At 34.6% G+C, this 18,295-nt stretch overlaps 2 protein-coding genes across 4 annotated transcripts in view; one reads left to right on the forward strand and one right to left on the reverse strand.

The window, feature by feature from the left end:
* KLHL3 (kelch like family member 3) overlaps positions 1–3,454 on the reverse strand; it is a 276,969-nt gene extending 273,515 nt beyond the window's left edge. Inside the window, exon 1 of the mRNA XM_059888747.1 lies at positions 2,850–3,454. The gene's annotated coding sequence lies outside the window, so the exon portion shown is untranslated. The remainder of the gene's footprint in view (positions 1–2,849) is intronic.
* MYOT (myotilin) lies at positions 750–18,295 on the forward strand. 3 transcript variants are annotated; one of them, XM_010807298.4, is made up of 10 exons: positions 750–845; positions 3,483–3,927; positions 8,407–8,581; positions 9,416–9,520; positions 12,378–12,427; positions 13,509–13,641; positions 14,918–15,125; positions 16,659–16,824; positions 17,322–17,455; positions 17,676–18,295. In XM_010807298.4, exons 2-10 carry the CDS (start codon positions 3,572–3,574, stop codon positions 17,846–17,848), a joined length of 1,500 nt encoding a protein of 499 aa, XP_010805600.1. In that variant the 5' UTR covers positions 750–845; positions 3,483–3,571; the 3' UTR covers positions 17,849–18,295.

Here is an 18,295-nt window from a genome sequence, read left to right on the forward strand (position 1 = left end):
TACAGGACAGAGCCCTAATTGTAAACACTGCTTGATGGGTAGTTTCTTAAGTGTTTCAACTCTTTTAGAACAAAAGTATAAAGGTATACGGTCATTAAAAGTATAAGGTCAAGGATCTGTATGCCATACAGATTCAGAGAACTTGCTATACAGACCAAATCATGTTTCTCCACTTCCCCACCTTCCCAGTGACACAACACCATCATTCTGCTCTCTTGCCTTCGCCTAGACACACTCCTTCTCTTGAAGCAAACTGCTTGAATCCCACTCTACCCCTCCTTCCATTTGGCAAGAGAGGAAAAAAAGAGGTCTTCATATGAATAGCTATCTAACAGAAATCAATTTGAAGCCCACCCGTCAGTGGTCTTATTTCTGGAGAAGTCTTAGTAGTCAGAATGTCAGTCTTAGAATACTATTTCCCTTTCAGCCCTTTTTTCAACAAGGAATATCAAAGCCCCCTTCACAAAAAGAGAAAATGAGTTTTCTCTACACCTTTTCCCATTTCTCAGTTCTTTGCTGTCCCCCCTACATGTGCTTACTAAAGCTCCTAGTCAAAGTTCACATCTAAAATAAAGAGGCTTGCAAGAGAAGCTCATGTAATCCCACTCCTTAAATATCACTAAGACATCTGAGATATTGTTTAGATCATGGACTCTTACTTTGACATGCCAGCATAGGTAGATGGACAGGCAAGCACATCAGATGTCACTGCTTGGCAGCTGATAAAAGTCAGTGGTGCTATAATACTAAGCACAGAGCCACTAGATTAGTCTGCGAGGGAAGGGGATGCCTCTTCCTTCCCTTTAGTAGTAGGTTTAACCCAGCTGGCACTCTCTGGAACTCGGGTAAGTCCCTTCTTTATTCCTGCTTCAGTTTGGGGTTTTGTTTTTGTTTTTTGTCCAAATCAGAACAGTATGTAAAAGGTGATCTTCAGATAAAACGTTCAAAAGCCACAAGATCATAATGGCATTACACAAAGATTTGAAAAGAATGAGACCTGTTCATTCCACTGAAACTATAAGGCATTAAAAAAGGTAGAAGGAAAGATAGTTGTGTGTCATTATTTTTCAATCATCAGTTTTCTTTGAAAAAGGACACCTGGCCTAACTGTAACTGTGCAATGTCCTATATTTCAAAATACCCTCAGTTTTCTGTTTAAGTTTGTGGTATATTAGAGATAGGGGGGAGAGTTAAGATTTTTCTAAACAGGAGAGTTAATAGAACTTTATTCATAAAATCTCTGAAATTTATTTAACATTATTTGGAATACAATGATACTGTAAATAAAACAGAAGGATTATAGAACTGATTGTTGAACAGTAACTACAAACACGAAGAAAAACCTTCCAGAGTTATCTGCATGAACATATGTACAAAATTTTCTTCAGACATGAAAATGAAACATTTGAAAGAACATATTTTTAATTGAATTTTTTAAAAAATAACAGTAATTGTTAACTATGTAAGCTGGTATCAAAATGTACAACACAGTTGACATTCTAAAAATACACATAAAGAAAAACAGGGAACTTTCTGGAAAATATCTACTGGCTATTTGTTTAACAGTTTATTCCTTGCTATTTGAAATTAATCTGAATGATCTGTCAGCCCAAAAAGGAATTTAAAATCAAACACTGGATTCAATTCTGCAATGGAGTAAACCCATAGTATAAAACTACTTGCCTTGAAATAATCTCTTTTTTTAAGAATATCTAATTAAAGCCTCCTTTTGGATGTTTTTCTCCAGTAATTTCAAGGCTTAATATAGTTAATTACTAAAGTGCACCCTAGTTGAATGTGCTTGTGTTCATAAACTCAAAATTAAGAAATGTATGACTTTTGAAGTGCCTTTTTCAATAGAATCTTTCTCTTGGCTGTTTAGTTGCATTTTTGTTCTTTCCTAAAACTGTGTAACTCTAAACTATACATACAACCTGAGAATCAAGTTGATGGGTTTAGAAATTTTTCATTAAAAATGATACTTTATTCAAGAGAGGACATTAAATAATCATAAGACTAGGATTCAATGATGACAATTTGGTTAATTTTACTAGCTACAAGTTTGATTTATCATTACCTCAGTGTTGGTTTATACTATATGAAGCAAACTAAACATATTCTGAATTAAATTAGTTGATATTTTGAATAAAGACAGAATCAATGTTAAAACAATTTATGGGGCTAGTCTTTTTGTGTAAAGTATATATATAGTCCTTCCCAGATTTACCATACTAATGGAAAAAATCAGGTGAAAATATTTCTTTGAGGCTGATTTTAGTGGCAAATGATCCATTAGAGGAAAAATGGGGACCTACTGTCAAAAGTCAGGAGTGCCAATGCAGTGTTGAGTATGAGAAATGGCAATCATCTTTTCTTGGAAAAGTATAGGCTAGCTTCAAAGCTGCCTTACTTCCTTCTGTACATACTGTTTGCCATTTCAAAAGAAAAAATAATACAGGAATGAAAGCAATTTCAAAATTTAGTCTAAAATACATACTAAACACAAAAATAATTTAAAGTGAAACCAAATAATTAAGAGAACAGCAAAACCAATAACCAATAAAATCAAAAAATAACAAAAACTACAAAGGGTTCTGGAATACAGTAATTTATATACATACAGAGAGATACTTGAATGCAGTCACTCCTTAATTATCTTCTAGTTTGGTACTATGGTCAATTGGGAATCAAAGGGAGAAAAAGAGCCAGTGAATTATAAGGTAAAACGAAATCCACTCATGGTTGACAACAGTGAAGTACGGGCGTTTGCTGTACTTTGTGAAATTGTAAAAGGATGAAGGAGCAAATACGGACAGTAATGTTCTTTAGAAAAGAAGCACACTGCTCACCTTGATTCACCATGTCATTCATCACAGATCACCAAGGCATGAATTAACGATGCATCAGAAGAGTTGTTCATTGGTATTGATGAGCAATGGGAAGAATTCAAACTGAATAGAAGCTAATATATTTAACTGCTAATAATTTTAAATCAGTAACTCTCTGTGGCTAATGAAACTGCAGGCTTTTGTCAAAAGCTAAACACGAAATAAAATGAACACACTGAACAACATCACAAATTTTCTTTTCATAAACAAACACTTGGCGAACTCAAAATCAAAACTTTTCCTACATCTTGAAGCCCCCAGGTGTGCTTGAAGAATCACCCAGAGGCAAACAAACACTAATGAATTATTTTTTCTTATTCTCAAGTGGAAGTCATTTGTGCAAAGACAACACATAAAGGAATGGAAGTACATAAGTTTAAGAAAAAAAAATAAAGCACATAAACTCCTAAAGATCTTAAACAGTACCATTTTTATGCAAATACTGTAACTGAATCACTTTCTTCTTTTGAAGGAACAATATTCTTCAAGAGAAGGCCACTCCATCAAAGCCAGGAGCACTGTATCCCCAGGATCTCAACAAGGAGGCACAGACCAAGGTCGCTTCTGATTCACTGCAACCTTCTGTAATTCCAGGCTTGCAGACCCAGATTCAGGACCCCACCCCTTCAGGAGCAAGTCATTACAATAATAAGTTGCCTTCAACTTCCATAAACCAGCTAAACATGTTTAACTACGAACGTCCAAAACACTTCATCCAATCCCAAAATCCATGTGGCTCCAGACTTCAGCCTCCCGGACCGGAAATCTCCAGCTACTCTAGCCAGACCAAACAGTCCTCCATTACCATCCAACCCCGCCAGTGCACAGAGCAAAGATATTCTGCCTCCTCAACAGTGAGCTCTCACATCACTATGTCCTCCTCTGCTTTCCCTGCTTCTCCTCAGCAGCTTGCTGGCTCCAACCCAGCCCAAAGGGTTACAGCTACTTATAACCAGTCTCCAGCCAGCTTCCTCAGCTCCATATTACCATCACAGCCTGATTACAGCAGCAGTAAAAACCCTTCCACGGTGGACTCCAAGTAAGTGAGCTTAAAAGAAAAAGAAAAAAAAAATATATATATATATATAAAGAGAGAGAGAGAGACATAGTTAGATAAAACTGTGAATCCTGGGAGCTAGTATCTGGGGGAGAAGGGGGATGGGTTATGTACGTCATTCTTCACTATCTAAAAAGTCAATGTGACTTCATGGTCTCATTCCATATTTCTCCTGGAACACCTTGAACCAGGGTACTGGCAATAAATCATCTGACCCATTCTCCAGTGTTCAGGTTGAGTTAAACCCAAATCACCTCTTACTTCATATTATACTTGAATTATACATATTATACATAATAGGTAATGACTTACCTATTATTTTCCATCTTCCAAAAGAGATTTCTAACATACCCAAGAACAGTGAACTATTTCCCCAGCTTTAAGTTCCTCATGCTGTAAATTTGATCCCTCTGATTCTAAGCTTAGCTGAGGTGAACACCTGTCTGCTCTTCTTCAGATAGGATTTCCTCTCACATAAGCAGAAGCTATTAAGTTTCTTCTCAGTTTTAGTCTTTTCTTACTATCCGTCTTCCCCTCTGAACCTGAATATCCACTTGGCTAAAAAGAAAATATGGGATTCAGACACTAAAGTATGTAAATGTTCCCGATGATCAGAAAAAAAGGCTTGAATAGATAAAGGTTCGTGACCTTAAAGTTTCGAAGATCATTAAAACCACACTTTGTTCCAACTGGTAGGACCAATCTAAATACAGGGAAGAATACCTGCAGACTTATGCAAGCATGTACTATTTCCACAGCCCTAAAACTGTCCGAGGAGAAACTGATATGAAGAAGGACATAGTGGTTGTGCTTTTTTTAAAACATGAACTAAATACTTTGTGCTTATGCAAACTTTGGGCTATCAGTTTTCCTATTCCTCAGCTGGCTAGAACATCAAGAGAATTAAATCAAAGGCATCTGAAAAACTGATGGAATATGTTTTGTTGGTTACAGGCTTATCAACAGATATGCTGAAATTCACTAATTTCTCAGTTTTCTCTAGAGGCTAATTTTTCAAAAGATTCCAATTGTTAGTGGTCTAACCACAGCAAATCAACTTGCAAAGAAAATTTTTCAATATTTTTAAAAATGAAAACCAAGAAAGTCAAACACATTTGTTAGAATCCTACAGATACTAGGTAGAATCATCTGAAATGGCTGACAAAAATTTTAACCTACAAAAAGGCATTCTCACAGGTTTGGCCTAAAAATTTTAAAAGATGCCTTCAGGAATTAAGAGCCCTCTTCTCCTCTTCCATCCCAAATTCCCATTATACCCATTATCACACATTGTAGATTTTTCTTAGTTACATTTTACCCAGATAATCTTTTCCATCTAGCTTTCAATTATTTCTAAATTTGCTGTATAAGCATATTTAAATCTAAAATAACCTTTTCTGACTACTATATTCTTCTTAGTAAAGTGTTTAATCCTATTCCAAATTCCTGTCCAGAAAAGAAGGCCATAAAATATTAGCGAGCCATGGCCATGTACTTAGTTCTGTGCATAGAACTAAAGAGAGGAAAAAAGGATGAAATGGAGAGGATGAGAAATAAAGCATAGAAGGACCCCAAACTAGAGATCAAAGATCCAGCTTTAGCTGTTCCATTTTCAGCAATCATAGATAACTCTTTTAATCTTCCCACAGCCACTTGATACCCATTCAGTGTCCAGCTGTACAAGGTGGAAAGCTTTGGCCCTTTGAACATTTGTGCACAACTCCCTCATTGTTATGATGGGCTTAAGTTTGCCCTGTCTTCTAAAATAATTCCTTGGATTCTGACCTAGAGAAGCTTGAAAGCTTTAGTTAGCTTTTCATCAGTAAGGAACCCTTAAGCAAACGTTTCATACATTTGCTCGAACCAACAGACTGGAAATTTAGAGGAACCCTTTAAGTACTCCTTTCAAAAAGCTTGCTGTGTGACATTCAGCATGACTACCTTACCTATTAGGTGATTCAGTATGTTGATCTATAACGAAAGCTAAGGATTTGGGTGATTAATGTTAGGGGGAGAAAACCCTATAAAGCACTGTGCAAGTATAACGTTAGTTTCTAATTATGAATAGATAGCAAGTCCTAACCCTTAAACCATATAAAATGGTAATAATGCAGGTATTCAGTGAACAAAGTGACTGAAGTTACATAAATACATATAAGTAATTTTCAGCCTTGGTTTTAACAGTCCTTTAGGATTTCTCAGACATATTACACTATGACAGTGTGACAAAATTATTATTTAATGCTAACTCACTTTACCAAACACATGTAACTTTTTAAAAAATGATAGGCTAGCTCAAAAAAAAACAAAAACAAAACAGGCAGACTATTCTAACTTCATACATTTGAAGAAACAGTAGATCTATAAAACCAAGGGAACTTTAACACTTTGACCTGGGAATTCAATCTTAAAACAAAACCACCTTACTATTTACGTAAACATTTTGTTTGGCTATTTACTTCACGGACCAAATCAGACTTTAGTTGAGGACTGATATAGGCAATCCTGAATATCTGGAATACAACAAAGGAAAACGTATATATTCAACTTTCAATAGAGTATCTTGAATACAATGAAAAATATTCATTCATTGAAATAATAGTATCGCTTCACTATTTTGAAAGCCTCGGGTTAGTAGATACAAATAATACAACAGTGAGTAATAAAACATCTTTTTTCCCTCAGTATATTTACAATCTAGAGATTACTAACCAAGTTCCCAAAGTCTGCAAAAATTAAATCTCTGGCTCCAGAGGAAATATATTTCCCCTTAGCTTACAAGTTCTTTTAATGATCCTTGAGAATTTTTGAACACGAACATATCAGAGAACAGACCAAGGCTTCCTCATCTGGATATCTGCAGAATGTTTATTATGATAATGGTAAAATATTCAGAGGACAGTGGCCCATTTTCCCACACAATATAATATCTATTATACTAAACGGGTATAAGCTAGCACCTGCAGCACCCTAAGTAAATAAACTAGGTAAAATATGAATAAAAGCATAAGCTATCTAACAGATCTAAAAATACAGGACTCCTTAAACACCACCCCTGTCCTCTATCAGAATCAGCAGGGAAACTCTGAGAGGTGCAAGGACATCTTAGAATAAAATTTAGGATTGGAGTTTGAAATAAGGATTTAAACCAATGCCATTCAAACTTGTTTTTTTCCAGACCTCCTTTTTTCTCAGTTTACATTTCTTTCTCCTTCCTCCTCTAATCATCTCTTTCTCTAAAAATCACGTTAGCAACATTAAAGAAACTATCACTTTAGAAGTTGTTATATAGTGCCATACTTGGATTATCTAGAATATGAAATTAATAGGAAGTAGAAATTAAAGCCAGAGATTATATAAACTGTAAATTCAATGCAAAGCAAGAGAATATTCATTGAACACCAGTAGTCATGCTGGTAAATGTTTAACAATCAGCTCTGGAGGAAGGTGGTAATTGTGGCACTAACCAATTTCCCTAGTGTATATACTTTCACCAATCAATTTCAGACTTTCAACATGAGATCACAGTGAGTTGGGAAGAGACACTAAAAATCATTCTCTTAAGCCCATATGAGTCAGCTCCAGTACACTAATGCTTACTAACCACTCATAAATCAAACTTAGGAAATTCAACTGGAATATTGGAAGAGCCCTCATGCTGCCACTTACCGGACTCACTCTCACTTCTTCAGGGAAAATCCTCAGGGAAAAGCATTCTTCTTATGTCTAATCTAAATTGCTCCTCCTGCTACTTAATTTTCATTTGCAAAGACAAAGAGAAAAGAAAAAACAGCTGGTAACCATTCCTATAAAATTCTTCCTGACTGTTATTAAGGCAATTGGTATTTTAATAACACCCACAATACTAAGTGGTAAATTCAACCTACCTAAAGGTGACTGACAAAAAGATGCCAATTCTATTTTACCACTTCTTAAAGATCTTATTTTTAAAAAATAACACAATGGAATATTACTCAGCCATTAAAAAGAATACATTTGAATCAGTTCTAACGAGGTGGATGAAACTGGAGCCTATTATACAGAGTGAAGTAAGCCAGAAAGAAAAACACCAATACAGTATACTAACACATATATATGGAATTTAGAAAAATGGTAATGACAACCCTGTATGCGAGACAGCAAAAGAGACACAGATGTATAGAACAGTCTTTTGGACTCTGTGGGAGAGGGAGGTGGGTGATGATTTGAGAGAATGGCATTAAAACATGTATAATATCATATAAGAAATGAACCGCCAGTTCAGGTTTGATGCAGGATACAGGAAGCTTGGGGCTGGTGCACTGGGATGACCCAGAGGGATGGTATGGGGAGGGAGGTGGGAGGGGGGTTCAGGATGGGGAACACATGTACACCTGTGGCGGATGCATGTTGATGTATGGCAAAACCAATACAGCATTGTGAAGTAAATAAATAAAAAAAAATCTTTTATTTTTTTTAAAGCTATCAACAACCCTCAGTAGGCCAACCCATAAATGTTAAGTCATCCCAAAATGCAAATGCTAAGCTCACACCAAAAACTCCTGACCACGAAATACAAGGATCAAAAGAAGCTCTTATTCAAGATTTGGAGAGAAAGCTAAAATGCAAGGACAGCCTTCTTCACAATGGAAACCAAGTAAGCAAGATGCCTATTTTGTATAAAAAGACAAGAGAACTATAAAATCTAATCTCAGTAAGACAGTTGTTTCTGTCTCACAGAGCTATGTCCATATAATTAGCAAGGGATAGGATTATCTAAAAAGAGGGAATATTTGGATCCTATTCTGTATTTCTCTGCATGAAATCCCTTCTAGGAGTTCAGCAGTAAAAGAATGAAGCAAATGGAAAAAAAAAAAAAAAAAACAATCTGAATGACTTAATTCAAATTCTGTTTTAAGCATTGCCCTTCCATAAAAATGTCTGATGACCAAATAACTAATGGGAAATAACTGTCAACCTGACTTCTTCATGTACTTTGGTATATACTATTGATGGAAAACAGCTACAATTCTTATTTTGCACATTGTATTATTAGTCACTGATATCTGAAACAGTACTGCTATGTGCCTTTAATCCACTGTTGGGTTGGCCAAAAAAATTGTTTGGGCTTCTTGAAAGAAAAAAAAAAAAAACACGAGTTTGAGTAAACTCAGGAAGATAGTGAAGGACAGAGAAGCCTGGTGCTCTGTAGTTCATGAGATGGCAAAGTATCAGACATGACTTAGCAACTGAACAACAACAAAGTTTGTCTTTCCTAGGAGAAAAAAGAAAACAGAGATGAATATTTACAGATGAAGGAAGTGGAAACGCTTTGAATGAAAGAAAATGCTTTCTTAAAAATACAGTATCTATCATTCAATAGGCATAATTATGTTTCTTTGTTATAATTCTTGGTGGTTTTAAGGTAAAGTCATATAAACAACTTTTATTAAATCTCATTACTATCTCCTTTATGATTCTTTCTTTAAAGCGGCTAACATATGAGGAGAAGATGGCTCGCAGATTGCTAGGACCACAGAATGCAGCTGCTGTGTTTCAAGGTCAAAATGACAGTGAGGCACAAGATTCAGCACAGGTAAATTAAACTAATCTTTATCTAACTGGAGCACTTTTCTTTCATGTGATTTTTAGATGCATGCTTTTCTAAATATTTATAACTAGCATTTGAAGCAAAAGTCAATTACTTCCATGCTGCATTAGATATAAAAAAGGACAGGCCATGACTGGTTGAATACATCCACAAAAATTTTTAACTTTACCCTATTTTCTGGTGGTTCTAATATCTGCATATGAAATATTACAAAGTCAAAATACCAGAAGGCTAATGGTGTCACTTTTCATCTAGACATTTAGGGGTCAGTTAGACCTAGGACTCTCCCTACAACGTCTACATGGACAGAAAATTTATGAGTTGTAAATCTTTAACAGGACGGAAGTTAAAACTCGGAAGAAAGTAATTGCAACCTTTTCTCATAAGCTGTTTATCATTTCAAAGTTTTAAAATAAACTCGTGTACTAATGAAACATCTAATTCCTTTGACATGTTCCATGTATTTTGAAATGCTTATTAAAAACAAAACAGACAACAAAAACCTTATGAATAACGGCTCCAGGATTAACAAAAGCATCCTTTCCAAGAAGGGATTAACTTTATGGAGAACATAAAGTGAATATTCCACAGGCATGTTCCTGACCAATTTTATTTTAACAAGTTAACCGCAAAGAGAAGTGTACTGCTGGAGAGGCAGAATGAACAGCTATTGCTTCCTGTCTTCCTTCTGTAGTTATCTCTTAGTCCTTCCTAAAAAGTCCACAGAAACTGGGAGCAAAAGGGATGAAACCAGGCATTCAAAAATTCCAACCTCATAAAAAGCATCCTTCTAAAGCATAAGAGGAAAATAAGATTGTTTCTATTAAATGTGACTGTGTGTTAATCACTCAGTTGTGTCCCACTCTTTGAAACCCTACAGACTATAGCCCACCAGGCTCCTTTGTTCATGGAATTCTCCAGGCAAGAACACTGGAGTGGGTAGCCATTCCCTTCTCCAGGGGATCTTCCCAACTCAGGGATCAAACCCAGATCTCTCACTATTCACAAAGGAGATCCAGGTTCAATCCCTAGATCAGGACGATCCCCTGGAGAAGGGAATGGCTACCCATTCTAGTATTCTTGCCTGGAGAATTCCATGGACAGAGGAGCCTGGTGGGTTACAGTCCGTGGGGTCACAAAGAGTCAGACAGTACTGGGTAACTAACACTTTCACTTTTTCACCAAATGTGACTAGATCTACTAAAAAGGATAGAGTGGGGTCTATCTAGCACAGCAAGTAACTAGAACCTGAAAACAGAACTTAAATCTCTCCTAGCTACTAAACCGTTCACATGCTCATTTATTCAACTAATTTATATGAACCATCTACTGTGTGTTGGGCTCTGGAGTTGAAATAGGAGATTAAAGCAAGAATAAGACATAAATATATCTCTATAAGAATAAATAACTCAAAGTAACATCATATTGATGATGGTTTATCTTACAAATTCAATGTATGATTTCAAGGGCAAAGATGTATTGTTTTTCTCATTAGTTCTTCAAAAACTTTAAAATGAAGATGATAGTACCAAGAAAAGAGATAGCAGCAAAATATATTATGAAATCAGAAAAGAAAAATTTTACACTTCAAATAGTCTACTTAAATAATACAAAATGTCATCAAACTATTGGGTTGTCCAAAAAGTTCATTTGGGTTTTCCCTAAAATGGTATGAAAAAACCTGAATGAACTTTTTGGCCAATGCAGTACATATAACCAAAAATATCATACCTATGAATACAAATCTATATATATTCAAACCACTATAGGAAAAAGTAAAAAACTTAATTTGGATATTATGATTTTAAGTGGATTTGTTTTTTTACTAAAAAATTAGTTGACTGCTCTTTTTTATATTTTATTTATTTTTAATTGGAGGAGAATTGCTTTACAATATTGTGTTGGTTTCTGCCATACTGACTGTTCTTTTGACACTTTGCTTAGACAAACTCAAAGCCTCACCAACAATCATTGCAGAGTTATAAGAATTTTGTTTTAGAGTGACAAAACACAAGCAAAATTAAAGTTCATCCCAAAATAAATTATCTGTATTTATTTGCTATGTTGCTATACAGATGTTTTTCATATGTCCAGGTAAGGACTACATTTTCTACTTCTTTGTATCTCTCACTATACCAAGCACAATGAAATATGAGAAACAGGCACACAATATCTTACCAATTAATTATAATATTCATCAATTCCTGATTTCATCCTCAAATATGAATAATTTGCTAGTGCTCAGATATAAATCCTAAAAGATGGTTGCTTAAATTAAATACATCATTATTAAGCAGGAAGTAATATTGTTTTCCAAAGGCTATTCATAGCTCTACACATAGCTTCCAGAGTGTCCATCAGGATTTTGTGCCCTGAGCCAAAAAGAAAAGTATTTTCCAGTCTAATACGTGTTTATTGCTATTGGTGCCACTTATGAGTAGTAAGCATAATACCCTGTTATCTACTGCCAACACAAGTGACCTCATGACTATTACTGTTTTACCAAAGGACAATCTGTACTATGTGCTCCCATTTCAAATACACCAGGAGGATTCATCATCCTTTGACATAAAAAACAGTCATTTGAAAAATGAACCACCATAAATTCAAAGTTTAGTTAATTTTCATAAACCATATCTAGTGAATAGTCTTAACTGTATAGATTTCTTGCTAGAATACTAGAAAGTTAGTATACCATATTTTAAATGCTTAACAGCTAAATATATAGAACTATATATGACAATACAAACACAACCACAACAGAAATGTTCAACTACTAAATTCTGCTTAATTTCAAGCTAACAGTGGCATGTTAACATTATCACTTTGTTTTAATTTCAAGCAGCACAATATAGAACATGCACGACTGCAAGTTCCTACATCACAAGTAAGGTAAAAAAATGTTTTTAATTTTAAAGAAGTATGTATTTTGCTACCTAAAACATGTTCATATTTTTTTAAATGTAATATTTACAAAATCCTCAAGTTTCTTACAAACCTTTTATAAAAAACAGTGTCACTGGAGGAATTAGCGGGTTGGCGGGTGGATAAATTAGGAATTTAGGATAACATATACACACTTCTGGGTACAAAATAGATGAACAAAAAGGACCTGTTGTACAGCACAGGGAACTATATTCAATGTCTTGTAATAACCTACAATGGAAAAGAATCTGAAAAAGATATATCTGTATATAGCTGAATCACTTTGCTATACACTTAAAGCTAACACAACACTGTAAATTAACTATGCTTGGGTGGTAAAGAAACTGCCCACAGTGCGAGAGACCCAAGTTCGATCCCTGGGTTGGGAAGATCCCCTGGAGAAGGGAATGGCAATCCATTACAATACTCTTGCCTGGAGAATCCCATGGACAGAGGAGACAGGCGAGCTACAGTCCATGGGGTCACAGAGTCAGACACGACTGAGCAACTAACACACATATAAAAAATATGGCTATAAAAAAGAAAATGTTTATACTGCTTTGGAATCAACAGAGAAGAACAATGTGAATTTTCTAACGTCCAAGATGACAATAAAAATTTTATCTGTTAATTATCACAACTGTCTCAGAGGAAATTTTTTAAATGTCTTGGTCAAATAAGCCAGGACCATGTTTCCATACTAAACTTTCTCATAATGAAAACCCAATCCTAATTATACAGTCTTTGCATGTGACTATAATTGTCCATGCATTTTAATAGATTAGTTTCTTCATCAATTCATGGCACTGAAAAAAAGAAACAAAGACGTATCATTTGTCCCAGATGTTTCTAAATTGCTACCATTTCTAACAGTCCTCAAATATGCCACAGATAAATACAGCTCTGCAGCCTCTCTCCATTGTTACTACACTATCAGATCAAACAGCATAGCCTCTGGGGTTTCAAATGTGATGGCTAAATCATATTTGCATGAAAGGAAGAGCAATGACAATTCTTCTGCACAATGATTATTAAAATGTTTTTGTAGAAGCAGATCATCTTCAAGAGGAGACGTGAATGATCAGGATGCAATCCAGGAGAAATTTTACCCACCTCGCTTCATTCAAGTGCCAGAGAACATGTCAATTGAAGAAGGAAGATTCTGCAGAATGGACTTCAAAGTAAGAAAAAAGTTCAAAAATATTGGAGAAAAATTAAACAATGGGATAGTATTCTGAAAAATGTCTCCTCCTCTTCATAGCTTTCTACACAGCCTGAGAAGTAGTATGTAGTATTTATGTATGTACGTGTGTGAGTTAGTCACTCAATCGTGTCCGACTCTTTGCCACCCCATGGACTGTAACCCAGCAGGTTCCTCTGTCCATGGAATTCTTCAGGCGAGAATACTAGAGTGCGTAGCCATTCCCTTCTCCAGGGGATCTTCCTGACCCAGGGATCGAACCTAAGTCTCCAGCATTGCAAGCAGATTTTTTACTGTCTGAGCCACCAAGGAAGCCCAAGTAATACGTATAGTGGATAAGAACACTATACATAAGTTTACCTGGGTTCGAATCCTGGCCCTGCCATTTTCCAGCTGTGTAACCTGAGACAAATCATTTAATATCACTACCCTTTTGTTTTCCCTGTAAAATGGGAATAAAAATTGTACCAATGTCATAAAGCTATTTGAAGATAAACTGAGTAAATAGGTATAAGGTACTTACAACAGTGCCGAACACCTAATACCCTGTATAAGTGAAGCTTTCATAACAATAGGATTTCCTAAGTAAAATGCCTCTTCAAGAAATTCAAGCTACCCTGCCCTCTCTTGGCCTGGAAGAATTAATTCTTCAGGCTAAAATAACTTATTAGAAAGGCGTACATTTTTATTATCATCATTTTGGAGAACTTTTTCTTCATAAAATATTTTTCCAGATTCCTTATGAGTGAAATTCAGTGTACAGATTTGACTGTTAAGGCTTATATGAAAACACTTAAAAAATGTCATTCATACACCAGAACTATAGCTCAAGAACACTCTATTTTGGAAAGGTTATTAATCAGATTAGCAAGATTCATATATATGTGTTTTTAGGACTTCATTTGCACTTGCCATTATCCAGAAAATCCATATGACTTCCATATTCCTTGTGGAAATCAATATAACATAAATTAATGTCCTTAATATAGTAATTAAGAGATCTTAAGGGGCCTGAGGTTGTATATGAAAGAGCTAGATGTGGTTTGAGATAGTCTGAAAATACTATATTAATTTCAAGGATTATCATTTTTACTACTTTGTTAAAAATTATTGAAAGAAAATATCTTTTAAGATCGTACTTTGCATTTTTAATCACAAACCCACTCAGATACTGAATTGTTAAAATTCATAAATGGACAAAGGGGATCCAGTGATCTGTAATTTAAAATTCTATCATCTTGTATTTTCCTTTCTAGGTGAGTGGACTACCAGCTCCTGATGTGTCATGGTATCTAAATGGACGACCAGTTCAATCAGATGATTTTCACAAAATGATAGTGTCTGAGAAGGGTTTTCATTCACTCATCTTTGAAGTGGTCAGAGCTTCAGATGCAGGGGCTTATGCATGTGTTGCCAAGAACAGAGCAGGAGAAGCCACCTTTACTGTGCAGCTGGACGTCCTGGGTAAGCTTTCAGAGAGATACCAGAGAGCTCCTTAAAAACATGTCAAATCAAAAAAGAAACTGTTGAAAAAGACTTTACATTTAAGGTTCATGTCTATACTACAGAATCTAGTAGAACATCAATTTTTATGTAAAAGCCACAGTGGGCAGAGGTTGAGGGAAACTCAAAGAAACTAGAATGACAGATCTACCCCTAAAGCTTTTCTGGAAGAGAAATAAGGTAACATTTCAGAAAGACCAAAGAAGGCAGTATACTCTAGTTACATTTTTAGATGTACAGTATTTGTAGATCAAACATTAAAATGAAAATTTTTAATCTAATCATATTTCTGGTCTATAGTCTAAAATAATCAATCTGATTCACATTTTCACAGGTTGTTATAATCACACATAGTTTAAAATTGAAGAGTAAATGTTAACTTTTAGCCTTAGGCTATGCACTTTTTACCAGAAACTAGTCTTTAATTATGACAAAAATAAGCTGACTTGCTTTAGAAAAAAAGTAGAATAAAACCCATGTCTCAAATTTGTTTTTAGTAGTTTTCATAAAACTAATGCCCTGTTTTAAAATATTACAAGTTAACTGCTTTAAATATGTCACATTTGAAATGACTTAAGATATACTGCATCAGAGATATTTTGCTATAATTCACTGTTTATTGTATAAAAGCTTGACCAAGTTAAAGGATGGGCAATCCTGAATTTGTATTCTATCCAGATGAATGAAAAAGCTGTAAGATTATTCTATGATATAATAAGGGACCTCAGACTAAGGGAAAAACTAGTGATCTAGGAATTTTAAACACATACATACCACACACAGAATCCAAGGGATTATGCTTTGGGCAAAACCTTTCTATGCCAATAGCTCCAAAAATACTATAATGTTAGAGCTGAAAAAGACTTCAGCTGGCATTCATCCAATCTCCTCATTTCTCCTTCAGAAAAGCTAGAGTTATAGTATTATAGTACCAATTACTCTTTTCCCTCAGGTATTTGAAGAAAAGTAAAGACATAATAATTACTGGCATTTGTATATTATTTTATAGTTTACAAAGTGCTTCTTCATTCATAACCGCAACTGATCCTCACATAATTTTGTTTGGTGTGGGCACAGCAGTCACTATTACTTGGGTATCACTTTATAATAAATAAAATTTAGTCTCAGAAAAACTAAACAAAATTTTCCCCAATGCGCATGGCTGGTGGGGCAAACAGAATTTGGACCCAAGTTGTTGGTTCTCTTTCCACCACTCAGTCTCCCAATAGGTAAGATGATATGACAATGTAACTTCAATTCTTCAAATGAAACATGATTATAAAGTCATCATTACATTACTGTTTTAGAATTATAAACAGTATCACAATATACAACAGAATTGCATATTATTTTAACTAAAGCTGAAACATAAACCTTCCATTTCTGTTGTTAGTACTTTCTAAAACTTTTATATCAGCATACAAACTTCACAATACTTTTTCATTAATATTTTTATAATATTTCAAATACATGAATTTTTTTATTAATATGTAGCAAAAGAACACAGAAGAGCACCAATGTTCATCTACAAACCACAGAGTAAAAAAGTGTTTGAGGGAGAATCAGTGAAGCTAGAATGCCAGATCTCGGCTGTACCTCCACCAAAGCTTTTCTGGAAAAGAAATAATGAAATGGTACAATTCAACACTGATCGAATAAGGTAGGATAAGTATTTTGAGAGTTAGTTACACTAACTACAGTGTGCTTGGGTGAATCCAGTTATCCTTTGAAATGCATTATAAATGGCATGCATTTGTGACGTCAATTTGTCTAATTTTAAAAATATATATATAAATGAAACTAACACAATATTGTAAATCAACTATACTTCAATCTTTAAAAATATATAGAAATATGATAAGCCTCACTAAGCTAGATTGCACTAATCAGAAATTTAGCAGTTAAAGTAGGCTAGGATTTACCTTTTTACTAACAATAAAAGAAGATTACCCAAGGAAATAGATGATACAAACAAGATGAGGCGGATGTTTAATTCAAGAAAAGCAGTAGTTATGCAATGACTGGCTACAGACTCAGAATTTCCAAATGCTTTTTTTTCTTCTTGCTAGTCTGACTCTGTAGGTCAGAGACATCATAAGTAAATTCTCACAGAAAAACTAATTCCTTTACTTTCAACTTGTAATTATCTCTTTCCAGTTTATATCATGATAACTCTGGAAGAGTTACTTTATTGATAAAAGATGTAAACAAGAAAGATGCTGGATGGTATACTGTGTCTGCAGTTAATGAAGCTGGAGTGACCACATGTAACACAAGATTAGATGTTACAGGTATGTCACGCTCTTATAAAGTGCTATGCCAAGTGTTACAAAGAACTTAACTGAGATTTAGTAAGAAACACAAATTCCAGCATAGTATAAAATCTGAGGGATTCTTCTCATACATAGTCAGTTTTCTATTTTTTCTTTTCCTGTCTCATAATGACTACCTAGTGCGACCCATGTGTTTAGAACAAGTTTTCTAAATTAACTTTTATTTGATCTATTTCAGCCCGTCCAAACCAAACTCTTCCAGCTCCTAAACAGTTACGTGTCCGACCAACTTTCAGCAAATATTTAGCACTTAACGGGAAAGGTCTGAATGTGAAACAAGCTTTTAACCCTGAAGGAGAGTTTCAGCGGCTGGCAGCTCAATCTGGACTCTATGAAAGTGAAGAACTTTAACCACTCTACCAACATTGGAAAACACAACAACTACACTATCAATAATATATTCAATTAAATTTTTGAAATAAATCCATAGCTGTATTAACAGATTATGGCTTTAATTAGGTAATACAACTAATATATATTTATAATACATTTATCCTTTGATTCCTGCACATTTATTTACCTCTCTGGTTTGTGAAGCCTACAGAAAATCTGGATTTGTAATTGTAGAAGATCTTTGACAAATGTGAGATTTTAACATTTAAGTCATACACACACCTACAGGTTATAAATTAATATCAACATTTTAAACACATCTAATGCTTAATAAGATTTACTGATACTGCTTTCTAAATACTGTTTTATCTGTTTTTTCTGATGGGAATACTAACATGGTATAGATTATCTGAGTGTTCCTTAGTTTTATGTCAAAACAGAATAAAATTTCAAATATTTAAAACA

The sequence above is a fragment of the Bos taurus genome, chromosome 7 (assembly GCF_002263795.3).
Source record: "Bos taurus isolate L1 Dominette 01449 registration number 42190680 breed Hereford chromosome 7, ARS-UCD2.0, whole genome shotgun sequence".
Taxonomy (NCBI): domain Eukaryota; kingdom Metazoa; phylum Chordata; class Mammalia; order Artiodactyla; family Bovidae; genus Bos; species Bos taurus.